Source organism: Tympanuchus pallidicinctus, unplaced genomic scaffold, assembly GCF_026119805.1.
Source record: "Tympanuchus pallidicinctus isolate F22 unplaced genomic scaffold, pur_lepc_1.0 scaffold4, whole genome shotgun sequence".
NCBI lineage: Eukaryota > Metazoa > Chordata > Aves > Galliformes > Phasianidae > Tympanuchus > Tympanuchus pallidicinctus.
In genome coordinates this window covers 2,088,875-2,107,960 of record NW_026294758.1, presented here as the reverse complement: position 1 = coordinate 2,107,960, position 19,086 = coordinate 2,088,875, and the positions used below count along the sequence as shown (strand labels likewise).

At 43.1% G+C, this 19,086-nt stretch overlaps 1 protein-coding gene across 5 annotated transcripts in view; it reads left to right on the top strand.

Moving 5' to 3' along the window:
- SEMA6A (semaphorin 6A) overlaps nucleotides 1–14,820 on the top strand; it is a 112,665-nt gene extending 97,845 nt beyond the window's left edge. For all 5 annotated transcript variants that reach the window (XM_052701355.1, XM_052701358.1, XM_052701359.1 and 2 more), the window contains one exon: nucleotides 13,185–14,820. In XM_052701355.1, coding sequence (XP_052557315.1) covers nucleotides 13,185–14,374 — 1,190 coding nt within the window. In that variant the 3' untranslated portion in view covers nucleotides 14,375–14,820. The remainder of the gene's footprint in view (nucleotides 1–13,184) is intronic.
- Nucleotides 14,821–19,086: the final 4,266 nt, after the last annotated feature.

The window sequence follows — 19,086 nt, the reverse complement described above, 5'->3', positions numbered from 1 at the left end:
ACAGCTGAACAACACAGCAAACATTTGAAATGGCCAACAGCACATTTATCATCAGCTTTGTGTCGGCCAGGAAAAATACCTGCAGTGCTCTGAAACTCTGCGTCCCAATGGATAGCCTCCAGATCAGTCCCAGCTTCCCATGCCTACCAAAATGCTCAGCCCTGAGTATTAAACTGTAGTTATTCCAACAACAACCAAAGACTGCTGTTTTCTGTGAAATAAAATCTCAGATGGAAGTGCAGCTTGGTAACATTGTCATGACTGGCATAAACTAGCCAGTTCTTTCATATGCCCAGCAAGGATTATTTTAATTGGAAAGTAACACGACATGCATGCTGACAATAATATTGCATCTTATTCATGCTCCATCCCATCTTACCCACAACTGTGGTAGAAATACAAGAGGAGCTTTTAAAACAACAACAACAACAACAAAAGAAAAACAGACATTTTTAAAACCCTGTAAAGCTAGTATTACTCACTGTCGTGTTCTTAGAGGGTTATTTTGGAGAGGCTTGAAGGTTGCTCAGACAGCCATTAACAGCTCAGGCGGTCTATTTAAGAGTGCACAGAAACACATCCTGAAAGGCTATACACCAATGCCCTCAGCAAGATAAAGTATTCCAAGAAGCATGTATTTTCCAATTGTTTCTTTATTCCTAAAACCATAAAACTTCACTGAGTTCCTATCTGAAAGCAAGCATAGCTGTAATCCTGAAAAAGCAATTCCAGTCTAAAACACAGTCATTCATGTTGGTTAATGTAATTGATTGATTTTACAAAGAGCTCTGGAAAAGAATAGACAGAGCACCTGCCTCTCTCCCCTTATACATTTAGAGTCATTGGTCTGGCTAGTTGATCAGGGTAACCACAGATCATAAAGCTGGCTGAAGACTGAGTCCCACTTGTTTTTCTTTACAGAAGCCAACAGAAGTGGCCTTGTGATTTGGTGCAGAAAGGGCTGTTGGCATTTGCTTTGAGCCTGTGATTGGCGCTGGGGAAATTCTATTTCTGCCATTAGCATACAGCTCCCATCAAGCAGTTCAGTAATTCCCCGTGTGTGTTCACTGCTGAATGACTCCCAGTCAGATGGTGGTAGAGGGAGGACACAGATCAGGAGTGCCCTCTGTCCCTTCTGCTGCGTGCTCTCCCCATTGAACCTCTCACATTCACCACAGAGCCTGCCCAGAGATTTGGGCAATCTCAGCTCATAATATAGAATATAAAGAGCCCTGCTCTTTTTTGCAGATAGCATTCAGCTTTATCTCTACAAAACAGTAGTCTCTATTCAGTGTCCTAAAGAGGTCTTACAGTCCTGCTGCACTTTGTATGCTTTTTGTCTAAATATGACCAGGCTACAGGCAGTGCCCTGAGGCACTCATCCAGTAAGACCCAGTGATTTCCCACACCCAGTGGTCCCCAGGGGTGTTTGTGCAGTTTGGTATATGGTTGAACTAAACTACTGATATCAAAATCAGCAGGCCCTTGCACGTACCCAGCATCCAGACCTGGATGGACAGCATAGTTTCTCTCTGCTTACTCATGGCAAGACAGCTTGATGGCATCAGCTGTGCTTCCCTTGAAGGTTTGGGCTCAGCTACACTGTTTTTAGAAAGAAAAGAAAACATATATCACAAAGGTTGTGATAAAGTTTTTTACACTCCCAAGTGCCAGGGGAAAAAAAAATGAAGTGCTAACTTCTCACATGGAAATTTGTTTATCTATAGATCAGTAAACACATCTAGAGAACTGCTCTGCAGATAGGAGAAAAGCCAGTCAGCTCCTTGTTCTAGCACCTACCTTCATGATGATTAACTAGCTGTGCAAGCTGCCTGGTTTGCCTGGAGCAGTGGGAAATACTGTCTTATAAAAAGAGTGCAAGCAGAAAATGAACAAACATTGCAGTAAATTTAGAAGAAAAAAAAAAGGGGGAATTTGGAACAGTACCAGAATCAAGCAGAATGCTGGGGAAGTATTTGTAGTGCAGGAACACAGCTGCCCATGAGATGTTCCATAAAGCAGATATGCAGCCTATCTGCCTTCCTCTGCTGACAGTCAGAGGGTATCTGGGTGTGCTGGAGAGGAAGTGGGTTTGGGCACACCTCTGTGGCAAGATTGCAGCTGGCCCCAGGGCAGCTTTTGGGGGCAGGTCAGCACCTACTCACCATACTGTACTCTCTGAGATGGAGTTTGCTTCATCCAGCAGATTTGGCCAGAGTCATCACTGCAGGCATTAAAACAATGCACAGATGGGAAGCATCAGTGAAGTTATGGCATTGTAGTATAAATGTACACTCAGTGTCTGTGAGATGGAGAGATAGTATAAAAATGGGGTTAAAAAAAAATGCGGAGAACTATAAATTTGACAGACAAAGGGAAGAATGCATGAAAGAAGCCAAGACTGGAGATACAAAATTAAATAAGAGATGACAGTTTCTGGACAAGATGTCCAGGAAGAAATGCTACCTGCTACCTAGGATGTAGTTTGCTTTACTGGAAGTGCTGCAGATTTCAGTAACGTAACTGAGAGGAAATGAGGCTTCTGATATTTATATTGGAGGAGTTGTGATGTACAGAAAAAGAGGTAAAATCAGTCTTGCTGACTGTTATAACCAGTGTTTCTAACTCACTGCAATTTTGCAGTCACTTAACTTATTCAGTCACACGAGGCGATGGGGAGTAAAAGGAAAAAGATAAGCCTAACATCAGACACACATAAACTATTTTCTGCTACAGCCTCAGCCCTGTAAATTTTCTAGAAAAATCAGTCTTGTCTTGCAGTGACCACTGGGAGCATGTTTTAATTCCTGACATTGCTAGCTTGGTCACCTAGTTGTATGACTTGAACAATCTTTATCAAGAGCCTCAGAAAATAGGACATATATATATAGGGCATGATCTTAGTTAAATGTTGGATGTTTAACAGATAATTCCTTCAGTAGTTCAGCTGTGATGTGCTTAGTTACCCTAGTAGCTTAAAACTGGCATTTCCATTTTAGTGTCTTGAAATATCAGAGCTGAAGCAGAAAAGATTTTTGGTTTTGTGTCGTATACAGTGTCTGGAGTTCAGCCCCAGTAAGGGGCTGCTTCGTGCTTCAGCCTGCTGATCAGAGCTGCTCTTGTTGACATTCAGCAAACTTCACTTCTCCCTGTTGTGCAGAAAGGTCATAGTTCAAAACAGGCTGTAAGAAAGGAAAAGCAAAATCACAGAATGTCTCAGTGACAGCTTCTCTTTCCCTGACTCGGCATGTAACAAAACTTCTTCCAGAAAGGCACTGGGCTGCCCAGAATGCATAATGCCCAGAAATGCATAATGACCAGAAAAAAGAAAACAAAATTGTTCTGTGCCCTCAAAGAAACTGCATGCAGTGAAATGGGAACTGTGAAGGAGAGAGATTCACTTTGCAGGCTACAACAACTTCTCTGGAGTCTTGAATTCATGCATAATCAGCCAAACATATGTAAATCTGGTTTAATCCAGCTGTGAAAAATCCCTGAAGTAAACTAATAAAGAGCAGCTGGGTATGTTTAAGCTCATCCCAGGCATAGGAGAAAGGTCCCAGAATGTGCACTTGAGCTTCTTTTACGTCATTAGAGGAAATACAGCAGACTTTAAAAGAAACTTGTGTTTTTAAGATGCAAAGCAGTATAAAGCTTGCCTCTGCTGAGACAAGCTACAAAAGAATTAATTTTCCTTGACATTTGGATTTTATACATCTTGTTTCATCTGCTGCAAATGCCTGTTTTGCTGTTCTAAGGGACATGCTATATCTGCTTATTCTCCATCACAAAGAAGCGTCTAAAATTATCTTTGCTCACTGGGAAAGGATGAAAGGTAAAGGGAAGTACTGAAATCAGGAAAGTTCAAAATGATCAGCCATTGCATGCTGCCTGCTGGTGGGACTAAGGTTCTCAAGCTCCTCCTGGTGCAAGAGCTACCCTTCATATTGAGTGGGACAAATAACATTGGGCTGCCTTCAAGAGTGTGATGGCTCTCATCACTGCATCACAGATTCAGGAGGTTGTGTAACTCAAACCTGCTCTCATGCATGAAAACTTAATAAATCGGTTTATTTGCAGTTACTGCTTTTAAGGTAGCACAATTTTATAAGTTCTAAGAGCTGGCTGCTCCAATCATTTTCAGTTCTCCCACCCCTTCATTTCAGTAGGGAAGGGAAGATGTCTGGGCATGAATTTTCTGGTTTAGTGCCTGTGATTTCCATCTATATTAATCACTTTCAGTGAAGAACTTCTCCCTTTTAATTGCTGAAAATTCACACGTATGACATGGTATAGGTTTTGTCTGGCAGCTGCGGTACATAGAAAAATTGTGTTGCAGGCTCATTAGAACACAAAGTCTTGTAAAATCTTTTAAAAATATTTCAAGACGTGTTTTCTCATATGGACACGGTGGAGTAATTTCACAGAATTGTACAGGTTGGAAGGGAACTCTGGAAATCATTTAGTGCAACCCACCTATAGAAGCAGGTTCACTAGAGCAGGGTGTTCAGTGTTTCCCAAGAAGGAGAATCCACAGCCTCTGGGCAGCCTGTTCCAGTGCACTGCCACTCTCAAAGTTAAGTTGTTTTTTCTCATGTTCAGATGGAACTTCCTATGTTCCACTTTGTGCCCCATGCCCTTTGTCCTGTCACGGCACACCACTGAAAAGGGCTTGACCTCATCCACTTCACTCCCACCCTTTAGATATAATAAGCATTGGTAAGATTCCCTTCCATCCTTCTCTGCTCTAGGCTGAGTAGTTCCAGGTCTTGCAGACTTTCCTCAAAAGCAAGTTGCTCCAGGCTCCTCTCATCTTTGTAGCTCTCCAGTCGACCTTCTCTAGAAGTTCCTGGTCTTTCTTGAACTGGGGGTCCCAGAACTGGGCACAGTACAACAGATGTGGCCTCACCAGGACAGAGCAGAGGAGGATCACCTCCCTCGACCTTGTGCCTTGGCTTTCTTGGCCACAAGGGCACACTGCTGGCTCATGACGAGCCTGTTGTCCACCATGACACCCAAGTTCCTCTCGGCAGAGCTCCTCTCCAGGAGGTCAGCCCCTAGCCTCTACTGAAGCATGTGGTTATTTCTTCAACCTTTCTTTAGTAGCTTATATATCTTAAAAAATGCAGGAATTAAAATTCTCCATCTTCCCATTGGGAAGTGAGCATGTGTTATCTCCCCTTTTACTAAGTTGCAATTGTTTGGGTTTTTTTTTGTTTGTTTGTTTTTCTATAGGGAGCATGTTGACAGTCATTTATCAGGTGTGAGAAGTACCGTAATTTGAAGCAGTTGAACAGAAAAATAAAACCAGCCTTACAGATCAATAGATGAGCCTGTCCTGGAATACTTCTGAAATAAGTCTGCTCAAGGTCCAAAGCATACTAACAGAGGGCACTATGGCTGACTTGATTGCCTCGATGCTTTTCAGGCTTGCTGTGTGTTATCTACTGATCTTTTCAAAGTTCTAAAGTATACTTTCTCTTCATACTTACAGTGATCATTGGGCCACTTGCTTCTGCTTTTGTTTTGTTTTGTTTTTGCTTAAGATCTCACCTAGCTTCAGGTAGCTATCTTTGAGAGCCATAAGAAGATACAGGAGCCATGAGGAGATGGATAGTCTTCTCAGCAGTCATGCAAAGTGTGAAGAAATGAGTGTGAGTGTGAAGAAGAGAAGGACCTGGGGGTGTTGGTTGATGCTCGGCTGAACATGAGCCGACAGTGTGCTCAGGTGGCCAAAAGGGCCAGCGGCATCCTGGCCTGCATCAGAAATAGTGTGGCCAGCAGGAGCAGGGAGGTGATCATCCCCTGTACTCAGCACTGGTGAGGCTGCACCTCGAGTACTGTGTCCAGTTTTGGGCTCCTCACTACAGGAAAGATGTTGAGATCCTGGAGCGTGTCCAGAGAAGGGCAACAAAACTGGTGAGGGGTCTGGAGCACAAGTCTTATGAGGAGCAGCTGAGGGAGCTGGGATTGTTCAGTCTGGAGAAGAGGAGGCGCAGGGGAGACCTCACTGCACTCTACAACTGCATGAAGGGAGGCTGTGGTGAAGAGGGATCTGGCCTCTTCTCCCAGGCAATGAGCAGGACACGGGCCAGTGGCCACAAGTTGTATCAGAGGAGGTTCAGGTTGGACATAAGGAAGAACTTTTTCTCTCAGAGGGTGGACAGGCACTGGAATGGCTGCCCAGGGAGGTGGTGGAGTCACCGTCCCTGGCAGTGTTCAGGAGGCATCTGGATGAGGAGCTGCGTGATGTGGTTTAGTGCTTGTGGTGATGAGGAGACGGTTGGACTGGATGATCTTGCAGGTCGTTTCCAACCTTGTGATTCTTGTGATTCTTGTGATTGTGAAATTTAATAGTTACAGACCTTTACAAATCAACAATACAGATTTACTATGAGGGAGACAAAACAAACAAACAAAAAATCTGCCAGCAGCGTTAATGATGAGTATTTCAGTTAATACCTTTTCTATGGGCTAACAATGACAGTCCAGAAAAAGGTAGGTAGGAAAAAAAGGAAACTGGGTAGACCTGCACTGAGTCTGTAGAGCAAGGCCTTGCAGCTAGAAGATAGATAAAGAAAAAAAGTTACTTGCCTTTTCCAGCAGAGTACTTCCAATAATGTGGATAATATCAAATCTTTGGCCTTACGGTGTGGTTGATTTATTTCAAACTTAGAAGTTACCTCTTTGAGAAAAATAATAGTATCTCAGAATGCTAAACTCTAGTCATTCATGCTAGTCGTTGCTATCACTTTAATTCTGGGTGTCCAGTTTTGCTTCATCTGTTGTTTTTTTTTAATCCTGTTTCTGGTTAAATAGGAAGAAGAAGGCTTGTTAATACCTGCAGGGATTTTCCAGGCTGAAATAGTCTTTTAGCAGCATGAGACTGTCTGTAAACACAGTTCTAACACCTGGAGACACATGTTGAAAACCTTTTCAATGGCATTTTAAAAAGACATTCAGAAGCCCATAAAAACCTCCATCCACTACAAGCCTATTCCAGCAGTCTTGTAAGTCTAAGCAGAGGGAGTCACACATCAGACAGAAAAGCTTACACAGAAGAAAGAAATTAACTGCAAGGTTTTCTCCTTAAATAACAGCAATAAAGAAACCATTGTGCCTTTTTGGAACAATGACTTGCTCTGTAGAAACTCTCAAGTGATTTTGTAGGTGTTGGAGATGGAAGTGGGCTGATTCCCATTTAGGCAGAGAGGTGAAGTTTAAGTCACAAAGACACCCACTCCCAGACTTCTGTAAATGTGTGGTCTAGACTTATATGCTACCTTATTCCCTGGTATTTATTCTCCCATTTCTCTGCCAAAACATCGTTCTTCATTTCCCACCTCCATGTTTCAATTTCATGCATGCCACCATTTTGGGTTATTACTTTACCATCTGTCAGTGGCAGTGCTGGGAAACAGACAATGACAGCTCCCTGCAGGGTTGATCACAGAGCATTCTTGATGCACGTGGCATGTGGTCGCCTCATTGTCCAGTGTACACCTCTCAAGGCCATAAATCATTTCTGGAACAGAGGGTCTTTGTATCCATACCACAGTTAACTGTAGGACTCAAACAGAAATGCATTATAGTTAGTGACAGGTAATGAGGTTATTCACATACAGGAACCTGTGGTTATGGAACCAGAGATTGCTCTCTGCCCTGCTCTTGTTATTCTTGCTGATTTTAACTTGGTTGTAAAAGAAGGCAGCATCTGGCCTGTTGTATCACTAAACCAGACTCCAGCTATTCAAACTAGGAAGTAGTTACTTGTTTTCATTCATCAAGAAGTTGTGAGGGTTATAAAATTACTGTTTGTGCTCATTGTAAAGCATAGACCGTTAAGCAGACTTGGAGGAAAATGACACTGGAGCTCTTCTTGAAGTTTTGCCATCTCTATTCCTCATCACTTAAGAGAAATAACGCAGTACATTCAAAGCCCTTTACCACAGCTGAGCGAGGTTTATTTAGATATTCCATTATCTAAACAGAGAATCCTTTGGAGGACTTCTTACTTCATATTTCTTTCCAGGTAAACATTTCACCAATACTTTTCAACAACTTTTCTGCAGATTTTAGCTTACTTTCAAATTTTTCTTTTGCTAAAATGGGCCAGAATGTATCACACTTAAAGTTTCCCCATAAAAAGTAAACCATTTATCCCATCAAGGAAGAAAATTTGGCTAGGCTAATGTGGTTTATTCTTGACAAATTTATATTCACTTTTTTATACTTGATTATGAAATTGGTAGCTTAATCATTTGTTATACTGTCATTCTCATTCTGAAAATTGGAGTGTCAGATCTCTCCTTCGATAGGATCTCCTTGACTCTTGTCTCTGTTTTGATAGAACTGCTTTACCACAATTTGCTACAGTTCAGCAAACCACAGTTTTTGCTGAAATAGGAAGCAAGGAAAGGAGTAAATGCTTTAATATCCATATATTTATTATTTGTCCTCCATTATTGAAATTTGCAGTATTGGCATTCATTATTCCCATTCCCTTATGCTCATGTCATGTATTCTTTAGGATGATGAACTATATTCTAATATGATTACTTCATCCTAATTACATTTCTGCCTTCAGAATATTTTTTGCTGTTAGAATTAGAACAACTAGAACGTGCACAGAATAGTTACATCAGCATTTTGATGCAATGACATTTTCAGTGCCATGCATATCTGTACGGTTTTAGCAGATTTAGCAGATGTCCAGGTGAAGTCCTAACCCTTGAATACTTCTGTTAGTTAATGAAAAGAAAAAGCCTCGTCTCCTTCATGCTTACGATTATCTAGCATACAGTAGATCCATATTATTTTATCAACTCCAGTCTTTTCTCTCTTATTTTCACCCACAGACATTCAACAAGTCATTTCAGACTGAAACTCTGTGGAATTTTGGAAACATTTTTCTTAGCTGTGTCCAGGTCTGGAGCCCCCAGTACAAGAAAGACAGGGAGCTGTTGGAGAGGGTCCGGAGGAGAGCCACGAAAATGATCAGGGGATTGGAGCACCTCCATTACAAAAACAGGCTGAGGGAGCTGGGCTTGTTCAGCATGGAGAAAAGGAGGCTGTGGGGTGACCTCATTGCAGCCTAAAGGGAGCCTAAAAACAGGAGAAGAGTCAACTCTTTGAAAGGGTTGATAACAACAAGACAAGGGAAAATGGTTTGAAGTTGAGGGAGGGGAGATTGAGGTTCGATGTCAGGGCGTTCTTGACAGAGAGAGCGGTGAGGTGCTGGAACAGCTGCCCAGAGAGGCTGTGATGCCCCGTCCATCCCTGGAGGTGTTCAAGGCCAGGTTGGATGGGGCCCTGAGCAGCCTGAGCTGGTATTAAATGGGGAGGTTGGTGGCCCTGCATGTGGCAGGGGATTTGGAGTTTCATGATCCTTGAGGTCCCTTCCAACCCTGGCTGTTCTGTGATTCTGCAATTAACCAACCAGCCAGCCAACTCTCTGTATCTTACCTGTAAGGTCTGCTTGGAGTAGTGAATTATATATCAGATCTCCTCTCTCGTTAGATGGGTAAGAAGTGATATTTTATGTTTCAGATTCTGATAGTACAGGGTGTACTGAATACACTGAGAAAATGAATGAAGAATGTTTGAAGATGCAAAACAAAAGGACATGGGATGAAATTATGGAAAGTCAGTGGCAAAGGAAGGATTGTGTTTTTTGCTGGAATCACAAGAGCTATGAAAAGTGGAGAATATCAGGTGACTAGCCTGGCTCTCTCAGTAGCCAGAACTAAGTATATCCCACATGGGAAAGCCTGCAGTGCTAAACCCAGCTATGATTTGCAATAGGCAGATTTTACCCTCAGTGGGAAATTTCAGGGAGACAGACAAGTGTCAGTGTATTTGTTGTGCTTACCTACAGGTAAAGTCTGATCTTTGAACATACAAATATTTAACCTCATATATGTCTTTGAAGCTTTTTGAGTTTTACTGCTATTCTACCCCCAAGACCTTTTCCAAAATGATATTAATATTAGGTTTCACTCCCTCAATCTTGATAGTAGGATGCTGAACATTCCTCATACTTTTTAATAATTGTTTCAGTTTTATAATCATGTTTCAGTTTCATAATGCAGGTCAGATCTTGCCCATCCTAATCATTTCATTTGAAGTTGTTAGGAAGACTTTCATAAAAAAAACTTGGATGGTTATATCATAAGAAGTAAATTACCTCATTAACCTAAGTTTGTGTCCAGAGAACAACTACCTGCTTAGAGCAAAGCCAGTAAAGTTAAATGTCTTTTCTGTCTTGTATAGGAAACATAATAGAATCATATCATCATAGAATCAGTCAGGTTGGAAAAGACCTTAAAGATCACCAAGTCCAACCAGAACCTAACCATATTACCCTAACAACCCTCCACCAAATCATGTGCCTGAGCACCACATCCAAACAGTTTTTAAACACATCCAGGGATGGTGAGTCAGCCACCTCCCTGGGGAGCCTACTGCAGTGCTTAACAACCCTTTCTGTAAAGAAATGCTTCCTGATATCCAACCTAAACTTGGATAAACTCTGGGAGGGCTTGAGCTCTAGAGAAAGTAGCAGGAATCAGGCTGATCTAAATCCCCTCTAAATCTTTGCTGGTAAAACACTTGCAGAATGAGCTGCAGCATTTCAGCTACCCTTTTCTTGAACAGGCATGGTCACTCATACTGAACTGTGTGATAATTTTGACACATTCATTGTAATGATTTCATATCCATCATTTATATAAAACTGATGGCAAGAGTTCGTGCTGCTTTTATGCAGGGATTGTGATTTATAGCTGTCAGCTGTAGAACAGCCCTCAGCCTGAAGGCTGCAGGAAGTGCCAGGCATGGAGCACCCATCCACCCATGGTTATACTGGGCTCTGAGGAGAGCAGGACAGCTTCCACAGAGCAAACTGTTTTCTCTGCTGTAACTCCTTCCTGAAAGACCTATAAGCATTTGAAGGAAACCTCCATCCCAGTGGCTAGCCATTTTTCCTCTGTTGTAGGAAGCAGAGCAACATTCTCATAGCTTGAATCACATGAGTTTGAGTCCTTCTATGGAACCATTTTTGGGGCTTGAATACACAGCTCCCATCTTCTGCCTCCATGTCACTTCTGCATATGATGGGTAGAGAGGCAGAAATCCTTAAGCTAGAAAAAGTCTTGTCCATCCTCTAGGGACACAGATGGCTTCTGGTTCCAGACATAGCTTAGTGGCTGTCGGTACTTCTCTATTTAGGTAGGTGCTGATCAGGTATTTTGAGCCTTGTTACTGTAAAAACGTTAAGACTTCAGAGCAGTGAAATGCTGCTCCTACTGACAGTACTGTAACTGCTGCACTGTGTCTCTGGGTTTTATACAGGAGCTCTGTGTGTGGATTTAAATCACAGGGTTAGGCTTTACCAACTTTTGCTCAGCGCTCATGACAAAGAGTAGAAACATCTGACTGTGGAAAAGCAGCTGTGCTTTAAAAACATGTTCTCAGGAACATTTGATCTGAAGATGATTTCTGCTTGTACATTGTTTCCAGAGGTCTGTTTTACTTCCCTTACTCCTTGACTATGAAGATTTGTATGATTGCAGAATCTGGGCTTCATGAGCGATCATCAGTTCCTGCTCTTTATTCTTATGAAATCACAATCCTTGGTGACAGCATAATAACTTCCATGGCAACTGCCTGTGATGTCACAAACAGGAATTCAGGATTTCAAGAACTGTATTAAATATAAAGACCCTACCTTGTAATAAATATCTCATGTCCAACTAAACTCAGTAACTAAATGGGGGCAGAAAATACATACTATAGTAATAGTGCTCTACTTAGCCATAATGCTTGTCAAAGGTTTCCTTGAGATGAGGACAGCCTTTCAGTGTTTTTTTTTACCATAATTTGCTGAGGAGTATTTTGCATTTGAATCTAATTCTGGGCCACTGATATCTTGTCTGCCAAGTATGTAAAAAGGTGCCTCTCTAGGAGGAGGTGATTTGTGACATGGAAGTTTTGTATCTTTGCAAAGACTCAGGAGTGCCTTGCAGGTAATTTTGCTGTCTTGCTGTCTGTCCTGTAATAAGACATGGCTGGCATTTCCTTAGAGCTCGTGGAGCTTTTAATGCCCTGATGTTTGGACACTCTCTGGATAAAGAGTTGGGAGAGATGTTCCTTCAGCTCCTTGTAAGGCAATGGCTGCACCTTGTTAAGCACGAAGAACAAAACCAGAAATCAGAAAGCAAACTAGATGTGCTGTGCTTGTCTTTCGTTAGTGCTGCTGGCTTGGTGCCCAACTATGTCAGAAAAAAAAAGGAAGTTTCTTTCTTTAGAAATTCAGGGCATTGATTAATGCTGTGTTAGCGTCTTCAGACTGAGGAGAAATGCCACAGATGCCTTCTCTGGCAGCAAGGGCTTGGAGGGCCAAGTAAGATCTGACCATAATCTGTGACCGCAGCACAGGGGCATAAAAAAGAGACCCTCAAAGTCAGAGCTTTCAGCAGAAAAGCATAAGCTTCAGCACAGAGGTAAGCCTATTCATGTGTCCAGAACAAGGAAGAGCTTTAAGAATGAAAATAGCAAGGACAGTCCTCTAGAAGGCTCAATACATTCCTGCAGTGCTCTGTCTTTCATAGTTATTTAAGCATCCTCCTGAAGCTCAGGCCTGTGACACTGACTTTTAAAACATATGACAAAGATAAAAGAATGACACTCAAAGAAAGAAGCCTTAAACAATGTGGGATGCGCTTCTCTGATATTTGCAGAGCTTCTCCCCTCTCTCTTTCTTTCACAGGATTTTCAATGTGAGCAATTTAGTAAAAATAAGTAGTAAAAATAAGATGGTATTAGCAGAACAGAGATTGAATGAAGGGAGGAATAAGCAGTATGTCAGAGGAGGAGCAGTAATAGCTCTGACCTCTCAAAGTGAGTGTGTATTTGCCCAGGGCATGGAATTCAAACTGACTCCATATGCCCTGCAAGTGAATTCTCTCTCCCCTCCTGGACTTCATATTCAGCTCCAGAATTGAAATCCCAAAGCTGCTCATGTAAGAAGTAGCTGGCAGGTACAGTATATCTCTAAATTTTGGCAAGCTGGTCAAAAATCATTTGCAGAACATGAACAAACCTCCTTCAAATAAAGCAGTTAAAGATAAGTGACTTTTCCCTCTCCTTGGTTTGCCTAACCACTGTAATGCTGTCTATTGCAGGAGTGATTCGTGAGAGTTACCTGAAGGGTCATGATCAGCTGGTGCCGGTCACCCTGTTGGCCATTGCAGTAATTCTAGCTTTTGTAATGGGGGCCGTCTTTTCGGGCATCGTAGTGTACTGTATCTGTGACCATCGCCGCAGAGATGTGGCTGTTGTGCAGAGAAAGGAGAAGGAACTGACCCACTCCCGCCGCGGCTCCATGAGCAGTGTTACCAAGCTCAGTGGCCTCTTTGGAGATGCTCAGTCCAAAGAACCAAAGCCTGAAGCTATCCTCACACCTCTGATGCACAATGGCAAGCTGGCCACACCAGGCAGCACTACCAAGATGCTAATCAAGGCTGACCAGCACCATCTGGACTTGGCTGCCCTGCCAACCCCAGAGTCCACCCCAACCCTGCAGCAGAAAAGGAAGCCCAACCGTGGCAGTAGAGAGTGGGAAAGAAACCAGAATCTCATCAATGCCTGCACAAAAGATATCCCCCCAATGGCCTCACCCGTGATCCCAACTGACCTGCCACTCAGGGCTTCTCCTAGCCACATTCCCAGTGTTATGGTTCTGCCCATTGCCCAGCAAGGCTACCAACACGAGTATGTTGACCAGCCAAAAATAAGTGATGGGGCTCAGATGTCTGTGGAGGACCAGAATGCCACCCTTGAGTACAAAACCATCAAGGACCATCTCAGTAGCAAAAGCCCCAGCCATGGGGTTAACCTGGTGGAAAATCTTGACAGCATGCCGCCAAAGGTACCTCAGCGGGAAGCCTCGCTCGGGCCGCCGAGCACCTCCCTGTCTCAGAGTGGCCTGAGCAAGCGGCTAGACGTGCATTCTTCTGCTTACAACGTGGACTACAAGAGAAACTACCCTACAAACTCGCTCACAAGAAGTCACCAGGCGTCGACCCTCAAAAGAAACAACACCAACTCCTCTAACTCATCACACCTCTCTCGAAATCAGAGCTTCGGCAGGGGTGACAACCCACCGCCAGCTCCGCAGCGGGTGGACTCCATACAAGTCCACGCTGCACAGGCACAGGCCATGACTGTATCACGACAGCCGAGTCTCACCACGTACAACTCTCTGACCAGGTCAGGGTTGAAACGCACGCCCTCGCTAAAGCCAGACGTACCTCCCAAACCTTCCTTTGCTCCGCTCTCCACGTCCATGAAGCCCAATGACGCGTGTACATAATCACAGTGGGGTGGGTGGGGGGAGAACGGCAGTTAAGCAGAAGTTGCCCTTGAAAGAGAGTGTTCTGCAACTGCTCCTCTGAGAAGATGGTTGTTGCAAGCTGAGGACGTGTTTGTTTCTGCTCTCTGGGAAAAGTGGAATATTTTTTTAACCCGAGCCATATGACCTATGGTTGAAGGTTTGCAATCGCAGGACTCGCCCCCACAGCCCTTCAGTTCTTTGCTCAAAGGACTAGCTCTCCATCACAAACATTGAGCCAAAAGCACACAGGTGAAAGATGACTGTGACATTTCACCCCTCCCCTCCCCCTCAAACTGCACAGTGCATTCCTGAACTGGGAAAGAGTGCTCTGGAAAGCAAAACCAGTAATTAAAAACAAAATAAAAATAGGAAGAAAAAAAAAAAAAAAAGAAAAAGGAAAAAGAAAAAACAGAAAGAAAAAAGAATCCATTGATAAAGCTAACTCTGACTTAACAATGGCAGAAGTTTACTAAATGCAGGTACTGTGAAATGCCCATCAGTGTTACAGCCATTTGGTTACAGCAGTTATAATGCCGTGCTGGGCAAACTATGTCATAGATTTCTGCTACCTTTCTCTTTTAATGAGTAACGTGACTGTTAACGCAAGTAACTCCTCTTATTTATTGTTCAACTTTTGTTTTTCCTAAGGAAATGACTTCCGCATATCATCCTGTGAGCAGTTCTTCAGAGAAGTACCTTGAAAGTTATACCTATTTAACGTGAAACCCGTTAACTGGAGTAATTAAAACTTTTATTTTTCCAATAAATTCACTGAGTTAATTAAGTTGGAGCTGGAATTCTGAACTTTGTGCCTGGACTGTCTGATTAGCTGAAAAAAAACGGGGATATCTATTTAAATCTCTCAGCTAATTAGCTGGCTTGGCCTCTGACCTAAGACAGCGACAAACAAATACCACAGGTTCATAACTTGTAACGCAACTGCAAGAGAAACTCTTTAAAAGCTGCACATTTGTGCGCCATTGCTATCAACATAGCTTTGTCAGTAGCTAATTCTTTCCGTGACGGCACCAGCTTGTGAATTGCCATCTCATTTCACCTTGCATGTGAGACGGCAAACGAAATCCTCAAACAGTGTGAACTAATTAATATGCCGGCTGTTACCATGCATAAATTATGGTCTTATCACACGGGTTTTTCGTGGGAATATATCTGTGAATAGCCTGTTTTCTTCCACATGTAAATTTGTGCCTTACACCCTCAGTTGTGTATAATTGTGAGCTGTAGTATGTAAAAAACCTTTTTCTTTTTCCCCTCGGAGTAATGCAAATATTTATTGGTCCTCCCTCCTCCGTGCCCGCTCGAGAACTGGAGCAAGGCATTCGAAGAAGAATGCGGCGGCTATCAGCATCACCCCACAACCGTTGCTACACCAGGCCAGTGCCATCCCCTCTGGGTCGGTTCCACTTTCCAGCCGTGCCAAGCCCTCTCCCCAGAGCACTCTCCCTCCGCGCTGCCTTGCAGCTCCGTGCCTCCCCCCGCCCAGCGACCGCTCTCGTGGCAGCAGAGGAGACACCAACACCTTGTCCTTGGGGACAGCGTTGTCGTCCATCTGCAGACAGGCATCGGGGCAAGAGGGGCCGTGCCTGCAAGCAGCCTGGCAGCATATCCTGCATCGCGCCGGGCATGCGGAGCTCAGCCGGGTGGGCAGACTCCTGCTGCAGCGACCTGCTGCTCCGGAAGGATGCTGCATGTACTCCCCTGGGGAAAAAAAAAAAAAAAAAAAAAGAAAAAAAAAGAAAAAAAAAACCAACAACAACAACAAAAAAAAAAAACAAAAAACAAAAAAAAAAAACATTTTTGTTTGTTTTTTTTTTTTTCCTTTGTTTCTTTGGTGCGACTGTGCATGTAGCTACGTGGGAGTGTGCGCGCGCACAGGTGTGTGCGTGTGTGTGTGCGCGCGCAGGCGTGTAAGTCCCTTTTCCACTCTTTCAGTTTATGCAAAAAGAAAAGAAAAAAAAAAAAAAAAGTAGATGTGTTTTAAATTTGTTACGATAACTGTGTCAACATACTGTAGACAAACGATGGGGATCGCTTCTGAGCTTTTTATATATATATATATCTATATCTACTGAACAGTATGTTTGAGTAAGGTGGTTGTTTCTGTTTCAGTTTGTTTTTTAAAATTTTATACTTCAATTTGCTTTCCAGGATTTTGGTTTTGTTTCTGAATGACTGAAAAGACAGATTTCAAGTCCGTTAGCTTATAGATGGTATATATAAAGTCTGAATGGTTTAGACCAAAGTGTGTAACAAGGGTGCTTGCATGTGATTTCATTTCATCATGGTTTCTTTTACGACACCTGTTCACCTTTAGTGAACTATGCAGACTGGATTAGGTAGATCTGTATCCAAAGCAATGTTGTTGATTTAATAAAAGCAAACAGAAAAGAAGAACTTTAAAAACCATAGGTAGCAAGGTCATTTTTGCAAAGAACCGACTCACAGCCTTTTCACCAGGCTCCAAACCCCCCCCCTTTCCCTCCCCCCCCCGAGTACCAAAATGCACAGGTCCATTGCTATGACTTGGCAGAGTCTTCTGTCAAAACACAGAAATGAATAATCACAGCAACAGCTCGTATGGCGATCTGCCTTTGTAACATACATTGCATCCGCTGCTCGTTTGACCTTGAAATACCCGTTTTGTACTCAATGGATTTTCTGTTCTCATTCTCCCGCTTCACCCTTTCTTTCGAGGGGTTCATAAGCCTATGTGTGCCTTTGCTTTCCACCCTTGCTATACACTGGTAGATGCAACAGATTCAGACTCTCATTTGCTGTAAAGTTGTAGAGTATTGTGATGTCACCGGTTTCCCTTCATTTCCACATCCCCGTAACATCAGATTCACACCTTAATGTACGTTGTAAAAAACAAAAAGGAAAAAAAAAAAAAAAAACAAGAAAGAAAGAAAATTAAAAGACAAAGAAAAAGAAAAAAAAAAGAGAAGGAAGGAAAGAAGACGAAGAAAAGGGGAAACAAAAGTTCTTGATTACTTATGGTAATAAAACCAGACTGTTCTACCTTATTTCTTGTGCCCTAGTTCCTTTGTTTCTGTGAGGATCCATCGTTTTTGTTAAAATCAAGAAAGAAAACTGTTGTTTTCAGTCTCTAACAGAAAATAACTTGTCTTTACAGTAAAGTGGTGGTAATTAAAAATTGAATCACACATTTGCTCTCCCTCTGTTGATATTCCACATTTTATTAGCTTGTTCATCATCAAATATTTATGGCAGACTTGGTGGTTTAACAGATCAAGGCAGGGATTTAAGCACACATGGCTCACCAAAATAGATCATCCTATAGATGTGACTTCATCTCCAGATTTTGCACATTAATAACGGGAGAGCCTGTGTTTTCTTCTAGCAGGAATAGATCTATTGCACTTTGTAGGCCTAATTTAGAGGATGTTGCCTGAGACTTTCAGTCTGCAAGATGTTAGTAAACAGATGAATTACAAAAGTGCATACTACCTCTCTAGTGCTGGCAGCGATTAAAACATACCTCTATTCTCTGAGCTGATTTTGTGCATGTGTGGACTGCTTACACACCGCAGCTGAACATTCAGCTCTCACAGTGGCTGGCCTTCATGATTTTGTTTTGTGACACAAGCTTTCTGTGATCATCTAGAAACAAGGATTGAAAAATTTACTCCCTGTACTCTGTAGGTCGCACACCGGCTTTGCTGCATGACCAGGGCGCTCCTTGCTCATAAATGCCTTCACCCACCTCACACTGCAGATGGTGTGACGCAGGCTTAGCAGGCATTGCTTGTGGAGCGGGAGACCATGAATCTAAAAAGAGGTCTCACAAAGCCTTGGTGCTCTCTCTCATCAGTGGAAATCAGGAGGCCTTTGAAAGCTCCATCTCCCATTCTCTCCCCTGATACTCACCAGTCACAAGGCAGTACCAGTTGGTAGCCCTGGGGAAGCAGAGAAGACCCAGAGCCAAGACTCACCAAAATTTTTCAGTGCTTCACCCACAGACATCTCTATTTTCACCTCAGGTTTAGCTTTCCTTCCAGCAGAGGTGTCCAGGCATGCTAGCATGCAGAGGCACGTGGGGTTGATGTTCCCACAGCAATGGACCCTAATCTGGAGACCAAGGATGCTGCGTCTGCCTCACAGCGTTCCGCAGGCGTGCATGAGGCTTATGTGCTCCAGACAGGAAAGGGAAAGCTCTCCAGGTGCTCTTCAGCCCACAGCTGGCCCCTTTGATATTACTTTGTCCAGCTAGTTCTGAAACACATTACCCAAGCAGCATCTAAGGAAACCATTCAGTGACAATACCTCTGTACTACTATTAATGTTATTCTATAACATTTTGATTTATGCTTTGTTGTTCCCAGTTCCTTTTTTTTTGTTGTTTTTCTAAGCTCAGTACTCCCTGGTCCTGCTGAAGGTGCTCGCCAGCTGTCTGCTTCATTGCCAGATGGTCTCAGTTATTCCCATAGATCATGCCAGACTTAATGGGAGTGACCAAGTCGGCCTTCATCAGTGGCACTGGCTGGCTTTCTTGCAAGGCTCATCCCCCTGCATCTGGTGAGAGGGAAGTCATGTTAAAGCACAGACATGAAGGAAGGAATGCAGGACAGGGATGAAGGAAGGACACAGGGCGTCAGATCCCACTGCCCCACTGGGGCTATGGCCTGCAAAGCAGCACGATGCTGCCAAGG